The sequence below is a fragment of the Panthera onca genome, chromosome A2 (assembly GCF_046562875.1).
Source record: "Panthera onca isolate mPanOnc1 chromosome A2, mPanOnc1 haplotype 2, whole genome shotgun sequence".
In the NCBI taxonomy this organism is placed as follows: Eukaryota; Metazoa; Chordata; class Mammalia; order Carnivora; family Felidae; genus Panthera; species Panthera onca.
The window spans coordinates 95,983,836-96,008,476 of NC_138340.1; the positions used below are offsets into that span (position 1 = coordinate 95,983,836).

General features: G+C 39.3%; 1 protein-coding gene across 4 annotated transcripts in view; it reads right to left on the reverse strand.

Moving 5' to 3' along the window:
* The window catches only part of CDK6 (cyclin dependent kinase 6), a 256,002-nt gene that overhangs the window by 56,028 nt on the left and 175,333 nt on the right, over nt 1-24,641 (reverse strand). For all 4 annotated transcript variants that reach the window (XM_078442472.2, XM_078442471.2, XM_078442473.2 and 1 more), the window contains exon 5: nt 13,965-14,074. In XM_078442472.2, the coding sequence (XP_078298598.1) occupies nt 13,965-14,074 (110 nt within the window). The remainder of the gene's footprint in view (nt 1-13,964; nt 14,075-24,641) is intronic.

Genomic DNA, 24,641 nt, shown 5'->3' on the forward strand with positions numbered 1-24,641 from the left:
TTGTTCCTGCACTCAGCAATTCTTGTTTCTGAAAGTGGTATGTGGAGAGATCACAGAGACGGCAAGGCTCCAGGTGCAAGAAATTTTAAAAGAGGACATAGTGGGGAAGATCTGCTGGTGCTGACAAACCATGTGCAGGTTGGCATTCAAGTGCCACCAAGTCAGGGACAAAGGCTAAGCACCTGCATCAACGTCACTTCTCTTAGTTTTAGATATGAGGACCCCAACTTTTACAGCCCAAACTAGAAAAGACACAGGAGACAGAAGAAAAAGGAATCTCACTGAGATTCAATGAGTTTAGGAGAGAAGGGCACTGACTCACTTTTTCTCCTCTTGCCAATAAATGGCAGCCTGTTTTTTTCTTTACTTTTCCTTCTATTTGATGGTGTAGATCTGTGCTGTCTAGTATTGTCCAGGTGGCTACTGAGCACTTGACGTGTGGCTCGTCTGAAATGTGAGTGTAAAATACACACTGGAGTCTGAAGACTTATGAGAAAGAATGTAAAATACTCATTCATATTCTTAAATATTCATTACACTGAAATAATATTTTGGATATATTGATTTAAAATAAAATATACTAATAAAACTAATTTTACCTGTTTCTTTTCCCCCCTCTTAACGAGGCTCCTAAAAATTTTGACTTACGCCGTGGCTCATGTTGTATTTCTATCGGACAGAGCTGCTTTAGAGCTTTTTGGATGGGATATCTATATATTCAAATATTTAGGAAAAGGAAGAGCAGGGTGGAGAGGGAGGAACGAATGCACGTGCACACACACACATAAACTGTTATAATGCTACTCTCTATTATTTGATGTCTCTCTAATATTCAGTGTTGCTTGTTATAATTCAGTGTACCTGTTATAGGTCTTCAGCTGTGAGTTCAAGTTCTGCCAATGACCAGATGTGGATCCTGGGGCTGGTCACTTGGGGAGATTAAACTGCAGAATACATGTCAAGTGCTCAGGACCACATGCAAGGGTATGTAATAAACTCTGTCAACAAATGTTAGCTGTTCCAGACATGGTCAAGGGTTCCAGAAATGACCAAGTCATGCTTCTACTCAGAAGCAAAGAATATCAGAGTTAGAATGAATCTTGGCCATTATCCACTGCTGTGTTTTAAAACTCTTGTCAATCTCAAGAGCCCAATATATAAAAAAGATGAAGTGAGGCTGCTCTGAATAAAACGGAGTGTGGGAGCAAGAAAGGACGGTAGTTCCTGAGCTAGGCAGAGGAGTTTGGACACCATGGCTATTGCGTCTTTTCGTGGCCTCTCCATTTTACAGATAAAGACACTGAACTCCAGGCTGATGGCTTGCCTTTAGTCACAGAGCTGGCAGGGCAGGGACAAAACAGGACTAAGTATCTGGTTCCTAAGAAAGAATACGGCTCTGCATCACATTATTACTGTAGTTGTGGTGGACGACGTAAGTGTGCAGGAAGAAAGTGGCTGAGAAAAGTGCCATGAGACAGGTGCACACAGGGTGCTGAGGAGTCATGGAGGTGGGGGGAGTGCGGCAGGTCTCCTTCTGAAGAAGTAGCCTCTAGGTTTAGCTCTGGAAAATGAAAGGGGGCAGGTGGGCACCCAGGTCAAGAGAATCACATGGGTTCTAAGGAGGAAAATCATGATGTGTATTTTGGGGTCAAAAGGTAGGTTGCTTTCACTAACCTGTAAGTTACATCTTGGACAGGAATATGTGCTGAGGCCAGAATAAAGTTGGGGGCTTCTTTAGAAGGTCTTGAGAGCCAAAGATCCTACACCAGTTTTAACAGGTTTTTGTAAAGGGGTGACAATGGAAAGACCGATTTATCCTGAATCCATGAACAGGCAGGAGACAGGAAAGCAGGCTGGCAGGTTAGTGCTTTAGGCTGACTGTCAAGGCCCAAACTGAGGTGACAGAAGTCATGATACAAAGAGGCAAGATCTGACTGACCCTGTGGAGACGGGAACCACAGGGCTTGGAAATATGAGAAGGATGAGGAGGATCCCAAAGTGACTTTGAGGACCCAGCTGGGTAACTGTGAGGATGTTGGTTCCATTAACAGGAAAAATGATGGCAAGAGGAATTGCTGGTGTGGGGGGTCTGGTGAAGGCAAGGTGTCTGTGAGATGGTTGGCAGACAGTCCATCAGGGAACAGGAACGTGGCTCTGGAGCCCATCTGCATCTTATCTAGACAGAAAGTCTTTGGGAACATCTAGGTTTGGAAGAGAAAGATGAAGAAGAGCCGGTAAAGAAGACAAAGGCAGAGGTACCTTGTAGTGTGCTCTTCACCAACAGCAAGGACAGGGAGGGTTTAATGGGACAAATGGTCATGGGATTCAGATGCTGAAGACACCAAGCAAGATGAGGATGGAGAGATGGTTCGTATCAACTCAGAAGGCAGCAGATGCATCGCTAGGAGGATTGTGCAGTCAGATAAGCCTGGCTTCAGAGCATCTCCTCAGCATTTATTAGCTGTGGGATTCTGTACTACTTTATCTTCTCAGGCCTCAGTTTTCTTACCTGTAAAGTGGGGGACAACAGTATCCCGTGAAGTTACTCTGAGATGTTAAGAAATCATATATTTTAAGGCCCTTAGTATAGTGTTTAGCTCATAGCAAGTTCCTAATAAATATTATCTGTTATTTTTATCACTGGAAAGATTTAGGGAATGGCAAATGGTAAAGAGGTGGCGGCTGCATGTAGAGACTCTGTTCTTTTTAGAAGTTTGGCCATTAAAGGAAGGAGAAAGACTGAGGGCACAGAAAGGGGGAGTGAGGTCTTTTCTAGGATGGAGCCGTGAGAGCTAGTAGACAGGGAGACTCTGGAGCAGAAAATCAGAAGGGATGATGGATGGTGGGGAGAGTCCAGAAGCAGGGTAGGATCAAGAACATAAGTTGAAGGGCTTGTCTTATAAGGAAGAAGAATGCAACCTTCTTGCAAACGGGAGAGAAGAAGGAGAGAGGGCGAGGATAAGGAGAGATATTTTGGGTTGAAAGAAGGGGCACAGAGGAGCTCACTTTGGATAGCCTCACTCATCTCAATGAAGTGGAGACATGGCTGAATGTTGGTTTGGGACTATGGGAACGGACTGGGTTTAAAGACTAGAGGGGTTCGGAGGGTAAGAAATTGTGCATGGAACCAGGTCTGAGACTATGGATCCAGAGGACAGGAGATGTGGCCACCAAAAGCTCAGATGGCAAGTGTTGGAAAGCTTGTGTGCTCTAGTTGCCCTTGATCCTGTCTGTAAGCCGGGCTTTATTTTACATGGTGGAACACTTGGATGATGACGCCTAAGGTGCAGTGCCCATGAGGAGTGAGCAAAGGACACAAGTACATCAGAAGGTCCTGAATGCTTAAGTACAGGCTGGGGGACAGGGAGAGAGGGTAAGCTGAGTGATGTGAGCGAAGTCAGTCAGGACCCTCAATCTGCTGTTTCCTTCTACATGCAAAACACTTCCATTGGTAACAGTTCTTACCTCAGCGTAGCTCTGAAAAAGCTACTATGCTTCAAGAAAGCTTTATGCTTAAAAAAAACCAAAACCAAATCACTGGTCCTGTATGTGACAGGTGATGTAATTAAGATGGGGGAGGGGGAGGAGGAGAGGATGGCAAAAAGGAGATGAGAGAATAATGGCAGAATATTGCCCTCAGGAGCAGATGCCCAAGAACATTCCAGTTCTATTCGGAGGGAAGAGAGCATTGACAGAAAATGCCCTGGAGAAGGAGACTGTGAGGAAATTTCAGCGAAGTGGGGCAACCTGTGGCTCAGAACAGGGATTCCAAGGGACAGAGTAGAAAGGATGAGTAGAAGTTGTGAGAGCCAGAGAAGGGGGAAGCAGCTGCTCAGAACAGGGATGAGACCAGGGACACATGGGTGGCTCAGTCGGTTAAGTATCCGACTCGATCTCAGCTCAGGTCATGGTCTCGCGGTTCATGAGTTCAAGCCCCATGTGGGGCTCTGCAATGACAGTGTGGAGCCTGCTTGGGATTCTCTCTTTCCCTCTCTCTCTGCCCCTCCTGCTCTCTCTCTCTCTCTCTCTCAAAATAAATAAATAAACTTAAAAAATAAAAAAGAATAGGGATGAGACCATGGGGAGAAGTCACAGAGCAGTAATTGTCAGTAAAAGGGAAGCAATGACTCGGGCAGTTGGAGGGAAGGACAGGATGACAGAATGGCAGAAGAATACTATAAAGATAAAATCCAGTTTGCAGAGAAGACCACAGAACAGGCAGACCCAGGGTGCCAGACTCAAGTGGCTGTGGGTTGGGATGCCCAAGTGCCGCAGAGCTGTCCCGACAGGGAAAGGCCATGGCTTAAGGCAGCATCTCGATATGCATCGTGAAAACGAATGCGTTTTTCAAATTCATGTTAAAGTAAAACACATATTAAGAATAAGAGAAATCAACACTGATTACATTAATGGTGCTCCTTTGTTATTAGAACTACCTTTTATGCATTATTCAACCAAGATCAGTTCTTTTCCTAAGTACCATTGTGGGTATTTCCTTACTCAAGAAAAGGCTTCTTTAAAGTTCTTCCCACTTGGTTGGTTGGTTCTTTAAAGAAAAATAAATACATAAATAAAAGGGCCTAGGAAAGCACCCAAGAAGAGATAAGAAATCTCAAGGTCCAGCTAAGTGCCCTGGTTTCCACACACGTGTTCTGACCTAACCTGAGGTAATGGGTTTCCACTTAAAGGCTACAGCTTGCCTTCTGGTGCCTTGTTATTCAGGTCAGCCCTTAATTAAGGACCGCATTTTACTGATGTCACTAAGGAGAGAGCATTCAAATATGGGGAACCACCAACACAGTAACCAATGGGAAAACTGGCAAGGCACTCAGTGACATTTTAAAGACATCTGTTCACAGACCACTCAGCCACAAAAGACAGTTTCACTGTCTGTTTCTCAGCTACTGGGTATTTAATTCATAGAAATCAATGACGACAAGCCTAGAGAGGCCACCATACATGGGATAATATAACCATGAAGCCTTGTTTGTTTCCTTCCAACAGTGACTGTATTTATTATATTCTTCCTAATAGCATTTGGCATTTCTTAGCTAGGCATCAGTAGAGTTGGCAACTGAGAACTTCTAAGAATTACTATCTGCTTACCACAATCTCCATATTCAAAGAACTAGTTTTAGAATTAGTTTTTTTTCGAACGTGCATTTTCTTTTTATGACTTTGCTATAACCTGGAAAACCCCATAACCTTCAAACCACAGACAATAGTTCTGATCAGGGTCACAAGATAACCTGGATAGTTAGCAATTGTGAATTTAATTTGCTATGACGTTAAAAATCAATCTATCTCATCCATCCATCCTATCCCATCTCGTCCCATCCTTCAGCCTGGCTAGCTGACCAAATTCCTAATACTGTTTTTTAGTATTAGAAGGTAACTCAATGTGGAGTACAGATGGACTACCCATAGACAAAGAGCTAAAGGAGGATAAAAAAAACTTCAACTCTCATCCATTTTGTAAAATGCTGCTGTAAGTCATTGGGGCAATTATTAAACCCAGATGATATTGATAGATAGTATTAAAACTCTCTGGCAACTCATTTTTTTTTTTTTTTTTTTTTTTGTTATGAGAGAGAGAGAGAGCATGCATGTACAAGTGGGGATGGGCAAAGGGAGAGAATCTTAAGGGGGCTCCATGCATGCTCAACGTGGAGCCTGACGCAGGGCTCGTTCTCAAGACCATGAGATCATGACCTGAGCCGAAAATCAAGTTGGTAACTTAAACAATTAAGCTACACAGGCGTCCCTCTCTGGCAACTCTTAATAATATCACAGAGAATTGGCCAACTTTTCTAAGACAGGAGAGACTGGAAATCAAAGGTATTAAATGCATGGTTTGCTTCTTGACCTTCTAAAATGTCATTGCTGCTACACTGTAATAATGCATAAAACATTCCAGATAAAAATATAACCTAATAGGTGAAGCAACAGCAAGGGCAGAAACATGACAGAGTGAAAAACAATCAAACGTTATACAGTCAGGCAGACTTGGGTTCAAATTTGGCTCTGCCATTTAAGAGCTGTGTGCCCATGGACAATTATTTACTCTCCTTGCAGGAGACTTTGGCCTGTCATCTGGAAACTGGATAATAGTCCTCAGAATGTGGGTTTAGTGAGATAATGTGTGTGAAGGGCCTGGCCCTGTGTCTGTCACATGACAGACAAATGTCACCTCCCTTTGTTTCTTATTTTTCTCCTTAGGTTTTATGGAGAATGGTGAGCCTTCCTAATACATAAATGATTATTCCTCAATAATTTTATTTAAACAACTAGGATGTGACCTCTAAGTAAGGTTAATCCTGACTTCTGGCCTTCCACTAAGAAATCTCTTTCCCTCTCTGGAAACACTCTTCTCATTATACCTATTCACAGAACCCTATGCTTCTTCATAGCATTTACCTGGCTCTGGCTAATTAACTAATCATGCACGCAATGCCTCTCTTCCCCACTAGAATTTAATTTATCTCTCTAGAAAAGGGTCTTGCATATAGTAGCCACGCAGTAAGTTACTTGTAGATTAAATGAAATGCTTGTTAAAAGGTTTCCAACATGTGACATAGATCACTGGTGACATGTGAGAGAGATGATTTTAGGGGTTGAACATGGACTACGTTTCTCAATAATTTTAATGGTTATATATCTATTTGAGTGTGTACTAGACACATAAATAACTGGTTCATCAAATCTGTGATTTTATATATTTTTACTTAGGATGAGGCTAACAAAAGTAAATTGTCTAGAAAATATAAAAAAGAACCAACTAGGGGTGCCTGGGTGGCTCAGTTGGTTGAGTGTTTGACTCTTGATTTTGGCTCAGGACACAATCCCAGGGTCATGGGATTGAGCCCCACATTGGGCTCCATGCTGAGTGTGGAGCCTGCTTGAAATTCTCTCTCTCTCTCTCTCTCTCTCTCTCTCTCTCTCTCTCTCTCTCCCCCCCCCCCCCACTTCTGGCCCTCTCCCCTGCATGTGTGCGTGCTCTCTCTCTCTCAAAATAAAATTAAAAATTAAAAAAAAAAGAGAACCAATCAGAGCTGAAGAATACAATAACTGAAATGAAAAATACACTAGAGGGAATCAATAGCAGGTTAGAGGTTCCCAGAAGAACGGGATCAGTGATCTGGAAGACAATGTAAGTAGAAATCACCCAACTGAAATAGGAAAAAGGAAAAAAGAATGAAAAAAAAATTGAGGATAGTTTAAGAGATCTCTGGGACACTAATATTTGATATTTTGTGGATCATAGAAGGAGAAGAGAGACAGAAAGGTACAGAAAACCTATTTGAAAAAAAAATGGCTAAAAACTTCCCTAACCCGGTGAAAGAAAAGACATCCAAGTCCAGGAATCATATGGAATCCCAAATAAGATAAACTCAAAGAGATCCACACCAAGACACATTATAATTAAAGTGTCAACAGTTGAAGATAGAGACTCTTAAAAGCAGCAAGAGAGAAACCACTAGTTACAAACATGGGAACCCCCATAAGGCTATCATCTGATGTTTCAGCAGAAACTTTACAGGCCAGAAGGGACTGGCAGGATATATTCAAAGCGTTGAAAGGGAAAAATTTATAACCAGGAATACTCTACCTATCATGGTAATTATTCAGAATAGGAGAGATAGAGAGTTTTGCAGACAAGCAAAAGCTAAAGGAGTTTATCAGCACCAAACTAACCTTACAAGAAATCTTCAAGAGATTTCTTTAAATGGAAAAGAGGGGTGACTGGGTGGCTCAGTAGGTTGAGCATCCTACTCTTGATTTCATCTCAGGTCAGGATCCCAGGGTTGTGGGATTCAGCCCTGCAGTGGACGGCTCTGCACTGAGTGTGGAGCCTGCTTAAGATTTTCTCTTTCGCTCTGCCTCTCGCCCCTGCTTGCACACTCTCTATAAAATAAAAAAAAAGGGGGTGGGGCACCTGGGTGGCTCAGTTGGTTAAGTGGCCAACTCTTGATTTCGGCAGAGATTATGATCTCACAGTTTGTGAGATCAAGCCCCACCTCAGGCTTTGTGTTGACTGTGCAGAGCCCAGATGGGATTCTCTCTCTTTCTCTGCCCCTCCATTTGCATGAGCACATCTGCGTGCACTCCCTCTCTCAAAAATAAACTTAAAAAAATTTTTTTCTTAAATGGAGAAGAAAATGCCATAACTAGAAAGGAGAAAATTATGAAAGAAAAAAAAATCTCACCGGTAAAGGTAAATTTATAGTAAAGGTAGTAGATTATCTACCAAATAGCTAGTATGAAGGTTAAAAGGCGAAAATAGTAAAATCATCTAGACCTATGATAATCAGTCAAGGAATACACAAAATAGTATATAATAGTGTCAAAAACATAAAACATGGATGGAAGGGAGTTAAAATGTAGTGGTTTTAGCATGTGTGTGAAAATAGGAAACAATCCACCTAAAATAGACTGCTATATGTATATATAGAATATTATATATGAACCTCATGGTAACCACAAACCAAATACCTCTGACAGACATGCAAAAATAAAGAGAAAGAAATACAAAACATAACACTGAGGAGAGTCACCAAGTCACAAGGGAAGAGAAAAAAATTAGAAGGAACAGAGAACTATAAAAAGAACCTGAAAACAATCAATAAAATGGCAATAATTACCTAACCATCAATAAATACTCTAAAAGTAAATGGACTAAATGCTCCAATAGAAAGGCAGAGTGGCTGAATGGATTAAAAAAAACAAGACCTATTTATATGTCGACTATAAGAGACTCATTTCAGATCTAAAGACACACAGACTGAAAATGAAGGGATGGAAAAAAATATCCCAGGCAAATTGGAATGAAAAGAAAGCTAAAGTAGCAATATTCGTATCAGAAAAAAACAGGCTTTAAAACAAAGACTGTAACAAGAGACAAAGAAAAACATTATATAATCATAAAGGGATCAGTCCAATAAGAAGATATAACACATACATGTACACACCCAACATGGGGCACCTAAACATATAAAGCAAATATTAGCAAATATAAAGGGAGAAACTGACAGTTACACAGTAATAGCAGGGGACTACTTTAACACTCCACTTTATACCAATGGATAGATCATTTAGACAGAAAATCAATAAGGAAACATTAGCCTAAATGACATCTTACAGCAGATGAACTGAACAGATATTTACAGAACATAACATCCAAAAGCAACAGAATTTACATTCTTTTCAAGTGTACACGGAACATTATCCAGGATAGATCACATGTTAAGACATAAAACAAGTCTTAATAAATTTAAGGATTAAAATCATATATGGTGTCTTTCAAAGCACGATGGTATGAAACTAAAAATCAATTACAAGAAAACTAGAAAAACCACAAACATATGGAGACTAAACAACATGCTACTAAACAACCTAAGGGTCAATGAAAAAATCAAAGAGGAAATCAAATGAAATATAAAGACAACAGTCCAAAATCTATGAGACACAGCAAAAGCAGTTCCAAGACCGAATTTTACAGTGATACAGGTCTACCTCAAGAAACAGGAAAAATCTCAAATAAGCAATTTAACTTTATACCTAAAGGAATATTAGAACAAACCTAAAGTTAGTAGAAGAAAGATAATAATAAAGAGAGGAGAAATGAATGCAATATAGGCAAATCTTGGAGATACCGTGGCTTTAGTTCCGGACCACCATAATAAAATATTAGTAAAGTGAACCAAATGAATTTTTTGGTTTCCCAGTGCATAAAAAAGTTATGTTTAACATTACCCTCTTGTCTATTAAGTATGCAATAGCATTATGTCTAAAAACACAATGTATATACATTAATTAAAAATACTTTATTGCTAATAAATGTTAATCATCATCTAAGTTTTCAGTGAGTCCTAATCACAGATCATCATAACAAATATGATAATAATTAAAATGCTTGAAATATTACAAGAATTACCAAAATGTAACACAGAGACATGAAGTAAGCAAATGCTGTTGGAAAAATGGTGCTGACAGACTTGTTTGGGGCAGGACACAAACCTTAACTTGTTAAAAAAAAAAAAAAAAGCATCTGCAAAGCACAATAAAATGAGGTATGCCTGGAGTTAATAATACATAACAACTTCGTATGGTGACAGATAGGATCTAGATTTAATGTGGCGATTGATCTGTAATGTATACGAATGTTGAATCACTATGTTGTACACCTGAAACTAACATAATATTGTATGTCAATTATACTCCAATTAAAAAAAAAAGGTAAATTGTTTAGGTTAAAAAATTAAGTAAGTATAGTTGTCCCGAGGATATGGCAAAAATCATGAAAGTGTTAAAAAAGATGACAAAATTTGGGAAATACTGCCATAATAACAAGTAGGAACCCAGAGTGGACACATGCCAGGATTCTCTGATTTAGAGTTAGCCTAAGGTAATGAGGGAGTCTGCTTTCAGAATCTATGGCTTGTAAATTCTCAGCTGGACACTGCAATAGGTGTGTCAAGATGGACTCAGGAATCAAGACAGAATCAGGACCAGCTGGGGACTGGACCACAGAACTCATCTGACATAAGTAAGAAGCGGGCACAATCAGATTATCTTGGTATTATCATAGGAAATACCAAACAAGAACAGAGTAGGAACAAAGGTCAGATCCTACGGCCATATTCAAGGTCAAAGCCAAAGCAGGAACTACTTAGGAGACAGGGCACCCACCCTGTGAATGGTGTGTACTAAGCCTGGATTCATTCTCCTTCGTCCACATGGGCCTGGATTCTGATATTGCTTCCTCCTTCAGGCAATTAATTCTCAATTTACTACCTCTATGCAAGGCTCCAAGAGACAGAGTACTTTCTTTTGTGCACATCTAAAAAGGCAACGTGTCTCTACTCATCATCTCACTTTCCTAGTAAACTGAAGCAGACTGTTGCTGCCATCATGAAAGCAGTGTTTCCCTAAGCCTCCAACATTGAGTCCCCCTTCCCAGACTTCATGCTGGGGTGAAGAGACGGGTATCCCTGTCATGTTGGATTGGAAGAGAGAATGAGTTTTTCCGTAGAAAAAAAATGTTATAAATGGAAAATAGGTTTTGATGAATTAGTAGAAATAATGTTTCATATATATCCCAGGTTATATAGGATTCTGCAAGCTAGACTGGGAACCAGATTAGCAATTATGTCACCACTTCAGTGGGAAACTGCTTTAATGCTATAAAATGAAAATTCAGGTTACAACCGTTGCATAGGTAGCAACTAGCTTAGAAATACAGCAAATTCCTTACTAGTGAATGCTTAACACTACATATCTTAAATTTTATCTTTCTTTTAACATCTTTCAGAAAAATAATGGTTTTATCATCAATAGTGGCTGGTATTCAAGTCTTGTACTATTGAAAAAAAACCGATCAGGGGTGCCTAGCCGGCTCAGTTGGTTAAGCGTCCAACTCGTTTTTTGTTTTTGTTTTGTTTTGTTTTTAAATCTTTATTCACTTTTGAGAGAGAGACAGAGTGTGAGTGGGGGAGGAACAGAGAGAGAGGGAGACACAGAATCCAAAGCAGGCTGCAGGCTCTGAGCTGTCAGCACAGACCCCGGCACAGGGCTTGACTCAAGAACGGAGAAATCATGACCTGAGCCAAAGTCGGACGCTTAACCACCTGAGCCACCCAGGTGCCCCTAAGCATCCAACTCTTGATCTCAGGTCAAGTCTTGATCTCAGGGTTGTGAGTTCAAGTCCAATACTGGGCTCCACACTGGGCATGAAGCCTACTTAAAAACAAACAGTCCCCCCCAAAACAAAACCCCCAAAACTGATCACTCTCCCCCTTATTACAAAAGCAGGATCAATCTTTATATCTGAGGACAATTCCGGACATATCAATGTAATTTTAACAGACATTTCTCTAATCAGCTCTTAGGTGAACGAAGTTATTTATGGGATGAACTAGAATGCCTGCTTGTCTCCCACCTTGCCATACTGACAGTAAATTATTTCCTGTTCTGACCATAATGCTTTAACCCAATGTTTTCTACACTTGTCTGATGAAAAGAATTTTACATGAGGTACTTTTAAAAACAAGAATGCCTGGCCCCAGCCTAGTTATGAATCAGAATCTCTAAGGGAGAGGTCTGGGAATTGCACATCTACATTGCTCATCCCTGGTGATCTTGTCATCCAACCCCGTGGTCCTTACCCTGGAGGGTGAATTAGACTAGCCAGGAGGGCTGGTGAAAACACAAGTTGCTGAGCCCCAGCCCAAGAGCCTCTGATCCAGTGGGCTGGGGTAGGGATGGGGGGAGCTGGGAATTTGCATTTCTACCAAGGTCCTTAGTGATGCTGATGCCTTAGGTCCAAGGACTACACTTCCAAACCACTTATTTAGCTTGTTTGGTAAACATTGCAGCTGAATTCAATATTACTTATTTTCTTCCTTCCTTGGTAGAAAAACTACATTGGATTAAAACTCACAAGACTTCATTTGGAATAATACCCTTGCTACTTTTTAGCTGCTTGATGTTAGACAAATGAATTTATCACTGCATCTCAATTATCTTTTTTTAAATTAATTAGTTTATTTATTTATTTAGAGAGCATGTGCTCAGGAGAGGGCCAGAGAGAGAGAATCCCAAGCAGGCTTTGGGCTGTCAGGGCAGGCTCTGGGCTGTCAGGGTAAAGCCCAAGGTGAGGCTCGATCTCACGAACAAAGAGATCATGGCCTGAGCCAAAATCAAGAGTCAGCCGCTTAACGCACTGAGCCACCCAGGTGCCTCTCAGTTATCTTTGATAAGGAAGCATAAAAAGGTAACAGAAGGGAAGAAGTTTGGTCCTGTACTTGGCATACAGTAGGCCTGCATCAAACATCTATGTACTTTGATTTCTTTGGCATGATCCCTTCCTGTGAGCAATATACAAAAATGCTGAATTCTAAAAATAGGTCCCCAAATTTATTACATGCACTAAAACTTAATTTGGTTAAAACAGAAGAAGAGTCAAGCACTTCTCTTCCTTGTGAGCTATCATGTAGCCAACACTCTGAACATAACATGCGCAACGGGAATATACTCAGCTTCCCAACTCACGTTTCCCAGGGACATAGGGAAATGAAAATAGAAAACAAGGAGTCATTAGATTATGATTAGGTTCTCTGCTTAATTTTGATTTGCTGAATTTCGTGCCTGGGAATGGATTATTTTCCCGGCAGATCTTTGTTGTATTGTTTGGCTACTTGTTGTGACCTGAAAATCAAATGAATCATAGACTCTCAGAATCAGAGGGCTCTGGAGGTCATCTAGCCCATCCACCCACTCCAAGAATGCCACTGCAAACACTTCCAATGTGTGGTGGTCCAGTTTCTTCTTGAGTACCCAGTGAGGATACACCACTTTCAGTGACCCCAATCGTCTCTTCAGGGGACTGCCTAACATTAGATTTTCCCACTTCTGTGCAAAAGTCTTTATTTCTGTAATTTCTGTATCTTTGGTCCTTGTCTTGCTCTCTGTGGTGCCTGGGTATGTCTAATCTCTCCTCCATCTGACAGCATTTTCAGTATTCTGAAGCAGTGCTGACATCTTCTTTGCCTATTCCTTTTCAATCTGAACATTCTGTTTAAGCAACTATTCTCACCATCAAAATTTCCATACATTTAACAGCCTTTGTCCTTCTCCTGTGTACAAAGTCCACCGTGAGGATATTTTTACGTCCTATCATCATCAACAAAAATAAGTCATAAGAACAGTGGCATGTTACTTTCCAAACAGAGTTTCTGAGAGCTGGAAGCTAGAGTCATACAAAAGTACACCTTAAGGACTTACACCGTAAGTACACCATAGAGACAGCATCTCCAGGACAGGCTTTGACACGGTACCCGAGGCAGGTGGATCTGGACCTAGCATGAGCTTACTTGCAACAGAAATGCTTTGCTATCACTTAAATTACTGAAGACCAAAAAGCCTCTTTCTAAGGAAGGCAGAGTGAAACAAAAGGCATCTCTTACTTTCTACGAAACATTTCTGCAAATATGCAGCCAACACTCCAGAGGTCCACGGGGGTGGCGTAGCTGGACTGAAGCAAGACTTCTGGAGCTCTGTACCACAGCGTGACGACCTGCAACGGCAAACAGATCTGAGCGTTACTGAGGAAGATGGCTGGTTGCTTAAACTTCTCATCCTGGCTGGTTTAATGCCAAGATCCAGTTCAGAAAGAGCTCTTAGCCATCATCTGGGGACGCTGAGATAGAAGCAATAAACAACTAGGACTCATTACTGACAGGTCAGGAAATGACATCATCCCCACAACCTGGGTTCCCACCTCAGACTTGGGTGTTTCTTACTAGGATGGTAAAATAACTGAATTTCAGAAAGCAAAGCAAAGACTTAAAAAAACGCGAATCTTAAAATTGTTCTTTTTGTTAAGGGGCTTAAAAAAAATACATGGAAAATAAGTGTAGGCAATGATTCTAGCTCAATTCCTAGGTCAGTAGTATTGGGAAATCAGAAGATGAGTCCAGTGGTTGCTGGATGTTGACCTTGAAGTATAAAGAGCACCCAGGACAAGTCAAAACTACTCGTATCATGAGACTGTGCAAAATTAAAATAAACCCCCTTCAATGCCGCTCTTTTCAGAAAACAAATAAAAAACAACTTAAGACAGAATGTGTAACTGAATTGTTTATACTATATGTAAAAAAGCCATCCAGAGTACCGGATTCCCAAATAGGAAGAATCTCCTTTAATACAGAGTAGTGTACAGTAACAGGTGAAACAAACACAACTGTAACTACTTCTGCAAGGCTGGGAGGTAAGGAAACAGATGTATAGGCTTCAGCCTTATACTGTATATAAATACTGTATACAGTATATAGGGGTTCAAGTGCTTCTCTTTTGGGGAGAGCAGATATTCTATGGATGCCTGAAATAAAGTAATATTCTTTACCGTCAGATAAGGAATTCAAGACATAAATCTATTACATAAGCATTTTGTATTATTCAGATTCCTTTTATCCTTATTGTTTTGTTTAATTGTACTTTTGTTGACATCTATCTAAACTTCCTAAAATTCTCCTTTATGTACTTTGATGCTATAGTACTTGGTGCATGAAGAATGCAGTAGCAATTCTCCAAAACACGACAGCCATCTATTTCCTTCTTTCCTGTGGGCACGTGCTGCTCCTCCTATCAAGGGATGGAGTTAAATTCACCTTCCATTGAGGAGTTGGCCTCAGTGATCTGGTCAACTCAACTAACAGAATATATCCGAGGCTACCAAAACTAGGTCAGCAGAAGCCTGGTAGTCGGGGCCTTTTTGAATGCTTACCCTTGAGACACTTCCTCTGGAGCCCAGGTGCCACGCAGTGAGAAGCCCACAAAGATGTTCCACTGTAGAGCCCCAGCTGAGCTCTTGGCTGAAAGCCATGTGAGTGAGCCGTCTTGGACATTCCAGTTGGACTGATCCCCCAGACAACTGTGGCCCACCCCTGCCAATGTCACAGTGAGCAAGCAGAACTGCCTAGCTGAGTCCAGTCAACTCACAGGATTAGAAGTGATAATAAAATGACTGTTGTTTTAAGTTTGGGGGGGGGGCGGATTATACAGCCATATCTTACTGGAACAAGATTCTTGATCGGTTCCTCCTCTTCCTCTCATTTAACAGGTTTTCCTTTGAATTCACACAAGAGGTCAAATTTTGTGTAAGGGATATCTGGTTGATATCTAATGGAGGGATGGTGGTGATGTAATAGAAATTAAAAAAAGGAAGCAGATGGGGTGCCTCGGTGGCTCAGTTGGTTAAGTGTCTGACTTTTGATTTTAGCTTAGGTCATGATCTCATAGTTAAGGAGATCAAGCCCCGCATTGAGGTCTGTGCTGATAGCGTGGAGCCTGCTTGGGATACTCTACCTCCCTCTCTCTCTCTTCTCCACTAATGTGCGTGCTTTCTCTGTCTCTCAAAATAAAATTAATAAACTTTAAAAAAAGGAAGCAAACAAACCTACAATGCCATATAGTGTTACTCAGTTATCATTGGCTCTGCTCTATCTTTCCAGCAGTATATCCCATAGTATCTCCATAATCCTTACAGGCTGGTCACATACTAGACCACATCACTGGGTTTCAACCCTGACTGTGCATCAGAAATCATCCATGGGGATTTTAGAAAAACATAGATGTCTGGGCCTTATCTCTGTCACTGAATTAGGTCTCCATGGTGGGGTCCTTGGAGTTCTTCTCTCTCTCTCTTTTTTTTTAACAAAGTTCTTCAGGTAATACTGATCCTTGGCTAGGTCTGAGCACCACTCAATTATATAGACATTTCCTCCAGCTCCTGCCTCCATGCTTTAGTTGATATTGTTCTGGTCTGGGAAGCATTTCTTCTCTCCACATGTGGAAATTCTATTTATCTTACAAAGCCTGCCTCTGATGCCATCACCTCCCTGAACCCAGTGCCACCTGAAAATCACACCTTGTAACATAGTTCATAATACAGTTTGTTTCAGAGGGCATGGACCCGATTTTATCCATGGTTACATCTGTAAATACCCATCATAATACTGCTCGCATAACAACTGGGGTTTAACAAATACTTAATTAATGATTGAAGGCAATCATTGCTAGAAGATAATTGGGCAAAATTCAATCACCAGTCATTCCTGAGAAAGAAGGCACTTACTCCATTTGCTAAGAAGACCATCCAATTCTGGGCTCTAGTTTTTACTTGCATAAATTATTTCTGCTTTATCAATATTTCCCTGCTTCTCTGATACACTGTAAACAAAAGTGTGGGTGTAAATGGCCCATAAAGTCTCTTCCGCTAGTGGTTTATAAACCTAGTGTACACACCCACCTTCTCACTTCCATTTGAAATAAAGTCTAGCATCATATGGAATGAAAATTTTAATCTGAATATTGCATTATTTTAAGCTGTTCTAAAGAGGCTCTGATTTCTGACTGATTACCCATCCCCAAACTCTTTAGTAGGACTGTTTTCACTTGTAGTACTTTAATCAGTGTACCTATCATGATCATCAAATCAATGTGTAGACAGTTAAAATAACTATACTGATATGTTTAGAAAGTTCCTTTCTATTCCTTTTAAAAATTAGTTACCAGTCAAAATGGATAATGAATTTTTATGAAATATCTTTAAATGTCTATTAATAATGACCATGTGATCATTCTCCTTCATTCTATGAGTGGTATATTAATCACACTAATAGATATCCTAATATTGTACCATCCTTGCCTTTTTGGAGTAAATCACTCCCAATCATGATATATTATTCTTTTCATAGACCCTTACATTCTATCTGTTAATATTTATTTAGAATATTAACTTATATTCATAAGTGAGACTGATCTACAGTTTTATTTTTTGGGTTAATTTTTCATGTTTTGATATTAGAAATGTGCAAGGTTTCTATCCTCTGTATTCTGGAATATTATAAGCAACATCAGAATGATCAGTCTCTTAAAAGGACTCACTCATAAAACCATCTGGGTCAGGATCTTTGTTAGCAGTTACGTATTTAACAATCTTTTGAATTTCTTAAGTCTGTTTAGATTTCAGTCTCTTTTTGAGTCAATTTTGGTAATGATAAAGGATTTCCCCATGAAAACCCTTAATCTGGATTTTAAAATGTATTGGCTTAAATCTGTACATAGTATTTCTTATAATTATTGTAATGTCATTTGTTTCCTCGGTTTTCTGAGAAAGAGAAAATCGAATTTTCTTTCTTAATGTTGTGTAATTTTGTTTTTTCTTCATATCAAGTTTTCCAGGAGCTTAAGTTGTATTATTTATTAAAAACTGACATAGAGCTTTATTTCCCTTTTGGGGGAATAACTGTTTTATTTTATACTTTATTGACTTCCACTTTTATCTTTATAAATTTCCCCATCCTAGTTTCTTTGTTTGCCTTTATTTGTCTATGTCGAAACTTGACTTATTTTCAATTCTAAATAATGATAGAAGATTTACTTATATATTTTTAAGTGGACTTTTCTCATTTTCGTTCTTTAAATAATATATAATTTAACTTTAATTTTCTCTTTAATCCAAGAATAAACTACTTTGAAGAATACATTATGTAGAAAAGTGTTTTAGGGGTGCCCGGGTGGCTCAGTTGGTTAAGTGTCCAACTCTTGGTTTTGGCTCAGATCATGATCTCAATTTCATGAGTTTGAGTCCGAGTAAGACTCTGTGCTGCAGGTGAGAAGCCTGCTTGGGATCCCTCCTCTCTCCTTCTATCTCTGCCCCTCACCTGCTTACTCTCTCTGTCTCTCTCAAAATAAATAAATAAACTCAAAAAAATGCTTTAAAATTTCCATATGGTCAAGTTATTTATTTCTCTTTTTAAAAAATGCTTATTTTTGAGAGAGAGTACACATGCTTGAGTGAGTGGGGGAGGGGCAGAGAGAGAGAAAGATAGAAGATCTGAAGCAGGGGCTGTCAGTGCAGAACCCACGGGGCTCGAACTCAAGAACCGCTGTGATCTCAGTTGAAGTCAGACTCTCAACCTACTGGGTGCCCCTATGGTTATTTTTTAATTGTTGGAATCTTAGGTTTACAAATCCATGGTCAGAGAATGTAACCTGTACAATTTCTACTTGAAAGAATTTATTATTGCTTTCTGAAGGACTATGTGCATACCTGGATTTTGTATCATAGGGTATCAGAAGAGCAATTCTCTTAAGTCTGAGGTTCTTTATTAATAAGACTTTGTCTCATACAGATCCTTATATTTTTCTATACTTTGTCAAACTCTGGAAGAGAATTGAGTTTTTGTTTTTTTCCCCCGCAGAATCTCCTTGTATTTCTAAGGGATTCTGCCCTATACATATTGGCCTTATATTCTGGTAAATAAAATTTATGACACCAAAAATATTATTAGGATAATAATAATTTAGCTGATGGTAGATATAAGATATAAAATAAATACATAAATCTTAATAAGTCAGTTACAAAATATAATGTAAAAAGTATCCTATTCACAATAGTAACAAAAAAACACTGAAGAATTTAAAAAAAAGAAAAATCTATATAAATAAAATGATATACTATTGTTGAAGAACTTAAAAACTAAATAAATGATGAGACAGACCATGACTAGGATGGGGAAAAAGTCATACTATAAAAAAAAATTGTCCTTCCTATATTAACATGAAAGTTTAAGGCAATGCAATGATTTGTGGGAGGAATTTAACTTTGACAATACACGGCCTCTGGCAGAATAATGCTTAAAAAAGAGCTAAAACTAGTTTTGAGAAATAAGGGTGAGGAGAATTTGCAAATATATTCTAAGGTATGGAAATGAAAACAGTAGGTGCTAACAGGTTAAAAAAAAGAATGAAGTCCAGAAAGAGACTGATCTATTTATGGAGTTTAACACTCTTATTAGAGGTGCTGAATTTCATCTTAGTTAGAAAATATACTTCAACATTTGAAATCAAGACAACTGGCCATCCATTTGGAAGAAAGTAAGTTTGATCCCTACTTTACACCATGTATAAGGAGAAATGGTATATACATAGAACACCTAAAAAGTAGAGCTAGAAAAATGTATTAGAAGAAAACAGAAGAGAGGGGTGCCTGGGTGGCTCAGTTGGTTAAGCATCTGACTCTCGATCTCGGCTCAAGTCGTGATCTCGTGGTTTGTTGGAGTTTGAGCCCCGCATCAGGATCCACACTGTCAGTGCAGGGCCTGCTTGGGATTCTCTCTCACCCTCTCTCTGTCCCTCCCCTGCTTGCATATGTTCTCTCTCTCTCCGAGCAAATAAACATAAAAAAAAAGAAAAAAAAAAGAAATAAAACAGAAGAGGACCTTAGGATATGGAGGACTTTTTCAGCATGAAGAGAAATATAGAACCTTGAGATGAAGAGTCACATATCCAGCTATTTCAAGCTGAAATTCTCGTTGTCAAACAGTATAAAATAAAGGCAAAAGGCAAATAACAACCTGGATTAAAACATCTAAAACAAATTACATAAATAAACAATACAACAGAAAAATGGATAAAGAATATAAAAAGACAATTCACAAGAAGAAACACACTATCAAAGATTACTTAATTTCATTAAAAAAATAAGGAAGGAATAAAGAAAGCCATCACAATAAAGGGGTATTATTTTTGCCTGATTAGTGGAAATGAATTCCAGGTTGGCTGTGGTATGGGAAAACGGTTTCAAACTAAATTGGCACACCCTATTTAGAGGACAATCTGATAGTATTTATAAAAGGAATAGTGCCCATGTTGCTGAACCAGAGTTCTACCTGCAGGAGTTTATCCAAAATATTAGTCTAGTATACAAAGAGATATTCACAAGGATGTTCACCTCACAAAATGTCCAATAGGGGAATATTATTCAGTTATCACGACATCAAAAAAGATGAGCTAGTTTTCATTTCCACTCATTTGTGCTACCACAGATAGATGTCCATGATATACTGTTAAGTGAATAAGTAAGTTTTGGAAGAGTGTGAAATATATTGTAATAATTTTTGGGTTTTTTTTGGAGAGAGAGAGAGAGAGAGAGAGAGAGAGAGAAAGAGAGCAAGTGAAGAAGAGGGGCAGAGGGAGAGAGGGAAATCTCAAGCAGGTTCCACGCTTAGTGTGGAGCCTGACATGGGGCTCGATCTCATGACCTTGGGATCATGACCTGAGCCAAAATCAAGAGGTGATGCCCAACTGACTGACCACCCTCCCCCGGCTCTCCTTCTCATTTTTATTAACAGATTATATGTAGTAATACAATAATCATATACGTATATAGCATGTCTGCTAGGACTCTATACATGGACACCAAGCCTTTTTTTTTTTTTTAATTAAAAAAATTTTTTTTAACTTTATTTTGAGAGAGAGAGAGAGAGTGCACGAGTTGGGGTGGGGGGCAGACAGCAAGAGGGAGAGAGAGAATCCCAAGCCGTGCAGAGCCTGATGCAGGACTCAAACTCACAAACCGTCAGATCATGACCTGAGCACAAATCCAGAGTTAGACACCTAACTGACTGAGCCACTCAGGTGCCCCTGAACAACAAGCTTTAAATGAACAGTTGCTATGAAAATATGGCAGTGCAGGAGATGGAATGCGGAAAGGAAAAAGGGGCTGGAGGATGATTTCAGAAGTACAAAGTCAGTTAGCTGCTGTTAGTAAGCACATTTGGTAGCTAAGAAAACTGAATTTCAGAGAGCCTAAGTCATTTGGCCAGAATCATGGAGCAGAGATGCTGAAGAGCTGGGACTCTCACCAGGACCATCTGCTTCCAACTCTGTGCTCCTTCCTCAATATCTAACACAGGAAACATCCATAAATCAACAGGCGAGCATACAGGTTGTAATTAAATAACCAAGAGGGAAAGATTTTAAATTCACTTTGAGATATTTCAATGTGAACTCTTAAAAGAGTTTTACAGATCTCAAAACCTCAGCTATCCTTTGGGGTTAAATGATTTCCTTAAAAATAAGGTTTAAGAAAAAGATTTCAAAATTCAGTTTTGAACAACAGTGCTCTGTATGGTATGACATCTATTTGTCAAATTCCTATTTAATAACTTCAATAAAAAAAGATTAAAAAATCTCTTTGGTATTTCTAAGATTTTTGGTTGGTCTATGTGTAAATCATTGTAAGAAAATGGGAGGAGTCAGAATTATTAATTAGGTATCTGCTTATACTCTATCAGCATTTGTCTAAAGAGACATCTTTTCGGTTTAGTCTTTGTGGAATTCAACAGGCTTGGATTCCAAAAGAAAGTATTAATTGACTTTTCATTTCCAGTTAATTCTCTAAAAAAATAATAATAATAAACCCAACAATGCTCAAGGCCTTCATTTAAAAATAACAAATTACTACCTTTTGCAATAGATATAAATCTAATAGTTGTTCCCTAGTTTATGTAATATTATCTCACATATCAGCAGTGTCCCCAGTTTTAATTTGCTAATTTATCTGGAGAATATTCCATATTCTCTGATCCAGAGTCTCTCAGTCCTCACTTAGGTCACTGTTATCTAAAATATTTCAAATGATGATAATTTCTACAACTTCATGGGATTGAAAATATATAAATTCAGTTTTTTAGAATAGACTGTAACAATTTTTCCTGACAGTAAAATATACATTCTATTTGCTTTGGAATTATCACACTTCTGTACTTCTAAAGTTTTCTGATGGAAGACTGCCTAACTTAAAACCAGTTTGTCACATGCAAGCAGATTTATTAATTTTTACCTCAAAGCTTTTTAAGGAATGGACAAAACTGAAAAAACATGTTTCAAGATCTTAGGGCATGAAGTGAGGAATGTTCTCAACAATGTAATCAATTCTACCTGAGGCTTCCTAATTCTAAATATTCTTAAACACAAAATATAATGGTGAGTTTAAACTTAAAAACATGTAGAGGGAATCAACGAATGCAATGTATAAAGATCAACACTTAGAAATCTATGACAAAGGTAGCCTCTAATGATAACAATGCAGTTGTCTATTAAGCAAAGACAACAATACAAACTATGGGACAGAGTTTGGTGGCTGGAGCCAGCTGGAACCAAAGCAAATGCGATGTTTATTATAATCATTACATGTATTAACAGCCTCTAGAGGTGCTGAATGGATTTGGCAACAGGAGGGGGAGCGGAAGACGGCAGGGTGGGAGAGGAGTTCAAGGATATTTACTCAAGTGGATGTATCTATTTAAACTGCTTTGATCTCTACCCACAATTTTTTTGAACAAGTTCAATAACAGTGTAAGATAAAGTAGAGCCCAAGCCAATTCGGACTCAAAATACATCAGAGTAAACCACTCTTCCTTAATATTCGATTTAACAGTCTTTTTTATTCATGATCCTTTCACCAAGATCCTGAAAAAACTTTGTAGATTATCTGAACCACCCTTATTGCACGGCTACATGCACGAAGAGCAGAAAAGCACGTCATGAACACTTTGCTGGTCATCTTCCTTCTGTCTCTCAGATGGTCTCTGCCCTGGGGGGCGGGGGTGGATCTGTACCTACCACATGCCCTCCAGCTTCTTCCTGGGCTTAGCCACTGGGAAGCCTAGGCAGGAGTTCAGGGAAAGGGAGAAACCTGAGGTGAGTCTTTAACACCCTGATTGCTTCCCATTAAGGTTGTCTAGAGCTGGCTGTGCAGCCATTACAAAGTCTCTCTCCATCCTGGGCTCTACCCATTCCGGGAACTGCTCGCCCTCTTCCCGTCAAGCTTGGGAATGGTAACAGCTTGGCTGCAACTGAGATCAAAGTTCCGGCACCATCCACTGCACTTCCTCTAAACCACCTTTGTAGATCTGGTCTCTGTAAACAAACCTTTCTTGAATTATCTTATTGTGAGTGTGCCATCTATTTCCCGGTGGGACCTTGACTAACACATTGGATTTGCAGATGAAGAAACGAACATGGCTAGCAAATTCTTACCTAAGCTTCATTTTAATTTCTGTCAACAAGGGCATTTAGACTAAAATCATCTGTAAGATGACTTCTGTTTGGATTCTAAGAGTCCCTAAATGATGCGGCAATGTTCATGAAGCTTTAAAAAATGTAGATACTGTACAGACCCAAGAATTCTTTGGACTTCCTTGCCTGTACTTTGGTTTAGTAATTACTTATGGAGGGTATCAGTATGGTGATATTCTCCTTCTGGGGTCCACTTCAACATCACATCTCAAATGTAAACTTAGATAAGGATTTCTGAGGAATATGGATACGATCCTTGGAAGAACTCAATCCTTATAGTGCCAAAATGAAGGCTTTCTAAACCATGCTCTAAGCTGTTTATTGGCTTCAAACCAATATAAAACTCTCTAGCATGTATGGTTTTTTCCTTTCACAAAACTACTATGGTTTTGCAAAGCAAAAATCAAAATTAGTGGCAATTTCACTGACTTTTCATAAAGGGTCTCAAAATTCAGTTCTTTAAAGTTACACATTTAAATAAAGAATATCATATTCAGGGATGCCTGTGTGGCTCAGTTGGTTAAGTGTCCGACTCTTGATTTTGGCTCAGATCATGATCTCATAGTTTTGGGATTGAGCCCTACATCGGGCTCCGCGCTGACAGCATAGAGCCTGCTTGCGATTCTCTCTCTCCCTCTCTGCCCCTATTCTGCTCATGTTCTCTCTCTCAAAATAAATAAATACACTTAAAAAAAATAGAATAGCATAATCAGAATTCTAATTCTGCCAAGCCAGTTAAATGGAAGCTATTAAGAATTAAATACCAATCCTGGACTTCAAGCTACATTACAGAGCTGTAATCATCAAGACAGTATGGTACTGGCACAAGAACAGACACGTGGTTCAATGGAACAGAATAGAGAACCCAGAAATGGACCCACAAACCTACGGCCAACTAATCTTTGACAAAGCAGGAAAGAATATCCAATGGAATAAAAACAGTCTCTTCAGCAAATGGTGCTGGGAAGACCAGATGGCGACATGCAGAAAAATAAGCCTGGACCGCTTTCTCACACCCTACACAAAAAACCCCTCAAAATGGATGAAAGACCAAAACGTAAGACAGGAAGCCACCAAAATCCTCGAGGAGAAAACAGGCAAAAACCTCTTTGACCTTGGCTGCAACAACTTCTTACTCAACATGTCTCCAGAGGCAAGGGAAACAAAAGCAAAAATGAACTATTGGGACCTCATCAAAACAAAAAGCTTCTGTA